General features: G+C 31.1%; 1 protein-coding gene across 1 annotated transcript; it reads right to left on the bottom strand.

Moving 5' to 3' along the window:
* Positions 1 to 2,082: 2,082 nt before the first annotated feature.
* On the bottom strand, positions 2,083 to 3,833 carry LOC132066876 (transcription factor PRE6-like). Its single transcript, XM_059460073.1, has 2 exons — positions 3,403 to 3,833; positions 2,083 to 2,544 (listed from the first exon to the last, which is right to left on the bottom strand). The coding sequence occupies exons 1-2, from the start codon at positions 3,508 to 3,510 to the stop codon at positions 2,392 to 2,394; spliced, it is 261 nt and encodes an 86-aa protein (XP_059316056.1). The 5' UTR covers positions 3,511 to 3,833; the 3' UTR covers positions 2,083 to 2,391.
* Between the last annotated feature and the right edge of the window lie 303 nt (positions 3,834 to 4,136).

Below are 4,136 nucleotides of genomic sequence, written 5' to 3'. Positions count from 1 at the left end.
ATACTATGTTCCAGAACCTTTAGTTTAGTAGCGGAGTTAGAAACTACTATATATAGATAAGTGCCCGATTTCTATATCCTGCCTGTGAATCAAAGCTCTTATACAAAAAGTATAATACTTGATGAACTGTATATGTAAATTTTTTTATAGTATACAATTTATCTTTTGACAACAGGTGTTCAACTGATCACCCTTCGCCATTTACGTGGCTCAACCACTCATTACAATCTATAGCCTATTTGGCCATGTTTCTGGGAAGTTAACATTCTTTTAAAAGTGCTTATTTATTTTAAAAGAATTGCCTATTTTAGAGAGTAACATATTTCGCCAAGCTTTTAGGAACAAAATAATTGCCTTAGAGTAGTGACGGAAGCTATCCAAAAAATACTTTTAGAATCTTGACCAAATACGAATTACTTATCTAATATTGACAAAAGTGCTTTTTACATTGGTTAACCAAACACAAGCTACTACTTTTCAAAAATACTTTTCTTAAAAGCACTTCTAACAAAAATTACTTTTCAAAATAAGGAAATTTTTTAAGCTCGACTACAAGTCTCCACTCTCCTCCTGTTAGTAGAAGAACACAAAGAGACAATGCTAGAATTTTGCAAGCTAGCAGCGGCTAATTATCCGATACTCGATGAGAAATTTATTATCAGCTTTAATATTTATATCCAAATATATGTAACTACTTGTTTTAAAAAATAGTTTCGACATTTAAAGTAATTTTCGATATTTTATGCTTGTCAGCTATTCTTTAGTCTAGTAACCAAACTAGATATATGTAATGATCCTTAGCAGATCGCTAGAAAATAAAACAAGAAAGGATTTGGGAAATGAAATATCTTTAGTACGAATAAAACATTTATTTGACAAGAAGAGAATCGGGAGAAGGATGGAGTGAAATCAAAGGTTGACCTACAAGGTCCAACTAAGATTGATAGGACATCTTTTCTTGAATTGGTTAAAATTTTCACATTTCATCTTGATTTATAAATCATTAAGAAATACTGTGGTGAACTAGGCTCACCAAATACTATTCACGTCCCATCCCTTTCACACGAGATACATATATATATATATATATATATATATATATATATATATATATATATATATATATATATATATGCTCTAGTTCCTATGTAATTAATCACTTATTCAAGCAAACTATATATTTCTAAATTTCTTGAACTTATGTAGGTGTTTGGACTTTGGACAACATTTGGTTGGAGATGAACATAAACAATTTGAAGTTGAATTTGAATTTGAGTTTGTACGTATTTGGATATGAATTTCATTTGAAAACAACAATATTAAGATTTGAGAGTGAAATTATGAATTTCAGTTGAAAATTGAAATACTCGTCAAACAATTTTTTAAATATTTAACCGGTATTTGCAAATACTGAGCAATGGGCATCAGTATGTGCAAGTATTGAAATACATCATTTATGACAAATGCGTTAGAACATCAAAGGTGCAGTAAACTGTTTGTGTCCCGACTAAACTAACACAAAACCGCTTATGATGAATAAAACTTAAACATGCATGTAAATGAAATTAATTATTCGATAATGTTCTTAATTATTAGTCCCTCCGTCCACTTTTACTTGTCACGTTTCACTTCTCGAGAGTCAATTTGACTAATTTTCGGAGCTAAATTAAATTAGATTAATTCAAATTTTTAAAACTAAGATTTAGATGTTCAGAAACTATACGAAAAATACTATAAGTTGCAATTCTTCTCATATTAATAATAATATGATGAAAAAATACATCTTAAAATGTTGGTCAAAGTTTATACAGTTTGACTCTCGAGAAGCAAAACGTGATAAGTAAAAGTAGACGGAGGGAGTATAATGTTAGATAAATCAAACCAAGGTAAGTTTCTGCTTCAAGTGTAAATTAAGTCCATTAATTTCTCATACAGTAGTTATTTTTGAAAATATAAATTAAGCAAATAAATATATATTCTTTCCTTAAACTTTTAGATTCGATGGCCAGTCACACAATTCTACAATTTGCATTGCTTATAAAGCTTAATAAACGAGAGAAGAAAAATATTAACATGATGCCAAACGATAGAATATATATCTTACTTATATATTTACTTAAAAAAAGGCTGATCAAAGAAGCATCAGCTCTTAAAATGGATGGATACAACAATACAACATAAGTAAAAACTATTCAAAATTGGAAAATCTAAGTAGAGAAATAGATGTCCCTCTTATTTTAATGTATCGCTCGCCAATGCTAGTCTAAGCATAGAGGGGCAAAAAAGAAGAGAAAGTACTTTGACCTAGTGGCCAAAAACCCTAATTTAATAATAACTGCTTCAACTTAATAATAGAAATTTTAATCAAGTAGAACTTGAGCCAATTAATAGCTACATAAGTAAGCTTCTAATAATGGCAGCTTGAGCACTATCACTGTCAGTTGATTCCAAAAGCTGTGATAATCTGTCACTTAGGCCATCCACTTCGCTATGTAAATTTCTTATATAGTTGCAAGTCTCCTGCAGCACTTTTGAAGCTGACGCCTGTTTAAATTAGTTTTTAAAAAAAGATAAAATGTTAGAAACTAACTGCAATATTTTTAATCTAGCACAAATTCTGGCTTAAATGTAGGCAAAGGGTGCATGTATAGGCATATTCGACCAAGAAACTATATATAGGAGGTGTGGGGTTGCTAACTTATGTAGTGGAACAATTAATTCCACTGTAGTATTTTTAAAAAGGATGAAACTACGGATATTAAGTAGCTATCATACATCAAGAGTGTAGCATTTGTAAAATTCTTTTATGAGGGAGCAATATTTTATTTTTTTTCACAGGAACTTCTGAATCGTAGAAACATTTAGAAGGGGCTCCACGTCATCTTGTTGCTAGTCAAAAACCTATACTGGTAGTTCGATAGGTCAAGCAAGTCTACTAACAAGCCTGTTGGCTATTGGCTTCTTCCTATATTCCTATTCGAGAAAGCTGTTGTTTCCATTATATCAAACACAATTCAGACACATCTCCTTGCTTTATGTTAGCTGATTTTTGCTTTCTTTCTTTCTATGTGAGAAGATACTGAAGATATAAAGAAATGTGTCGAGGCAACAAACAAGACAGGTACATTTTGCCTTGAAATTAGTGAGGGCTTGTGGGCTGACTAGTGGGGATGAAAATGTCACCCTCAAACTTATCTCTAAAGGGAAAAGAAAGGCCACACAATAAATGGGAAGTTTCTTGGATATTAATGCTTTCATATAGTTGCACCCACCCACACACATACATAGCAAAGTAAAAACAAAGATAAGAAAAAGACCAAACATGTAGTAGTAAAAACAATAATTAAAAGGATATGAATTTACGTTATGTACACTGACAGTATAAATAATTTTTCGCAATACCTTGTCAGAACGCCTATTACGAATTTCAGGAATAAGTTGTTGCAACTTGGAAACGAGATCAGCAATCTGATCATCACTTATTCTGGAACGTGATCTTCTGCTTGACATTATATTGTCAGTCAAACTAATTAAGAGAAAGGAAATTAATGAAAACTCAAGAAAGAATAAAAGGGCCAGAGAGAGATGTAGTTAAGTGAGTTGTCAGATAGAATCTTGAAAATGAATTGATATGTGTATGAGTTTTCTGTGGGAGAGGGAAACTATGGGGGAGTTTAAAAAGAAAGAGAAGACGAGAGAAGAGACAAGTTATAGACAGAGAGATAAGGGAGCCATGAAGAAGAAATTAAAAAACACTTGAGGAAGGAGTGTTGGAGGTGAACAAGACAAGTGCATGGGAGAAAGCAGTGGGCTATTCCTGTTTTTAAATAGAGAATAGTTTCAAAATTGAGAGAGAAATCAATCTCATTTTAAGCCTAGGCAAATTTAGAATTTGAATTTAATGAGCTCAACATTTAGAGTTCTTGAAAATTATGCGTTTAAATTTTAATATTTATTGAAATTTTGATTAATCTTTTTCATATATCACTACAAGGAAGTACAGAAATGGCAACAGTTCTTTTGGCAACAACTTAGTTTTATTGTTGGCATATATAATGAATCTTTTAAATTTTTTTTTTTGTTGCCAAACAATTTAATTTTATTGCCATAGTATTGATTGTTATTGAAAAAAGTAC

Source organism: Lycium ferocissimum, chromosome 8 (assembly GCF_029784015.1).
Source record: "Lycium ferocissimum isolate CSIRO_LF1 chromosome 8, AGI_CSIRO_Lferr_CH_V1, whole genome shotgun sequence".
Classification (NCBI taxonomy): Eukaryota; Viridiplantae; Streptophyta; class Magnoliopsida; order Solanales; family Solanaceae; genus Lycium; species Lycium ferocissimum.
Note: the sequence above shows the minus strand (reverse complement) of the source record. Positions and strands in the feature narration are given on the sequence as shown.

Excerpts from the sequence above, each read along its gene's own strand:
- LOC132066876 (XM_059460073.1), bottom strand. The coding sequence starts at position 3,510 with ATGTCAAGCAGAAGATCACGTTCCAGAATAAGTGATGATCAGATTGCT. Across the intron at positions 2,545-3,402 it reads GTAATAGGCGTTCTGACAAG|GCGTCAGCTTCAAAAGTGCT; the intron begins GTATTGCGAAAA and ends TAATTTAAACAG.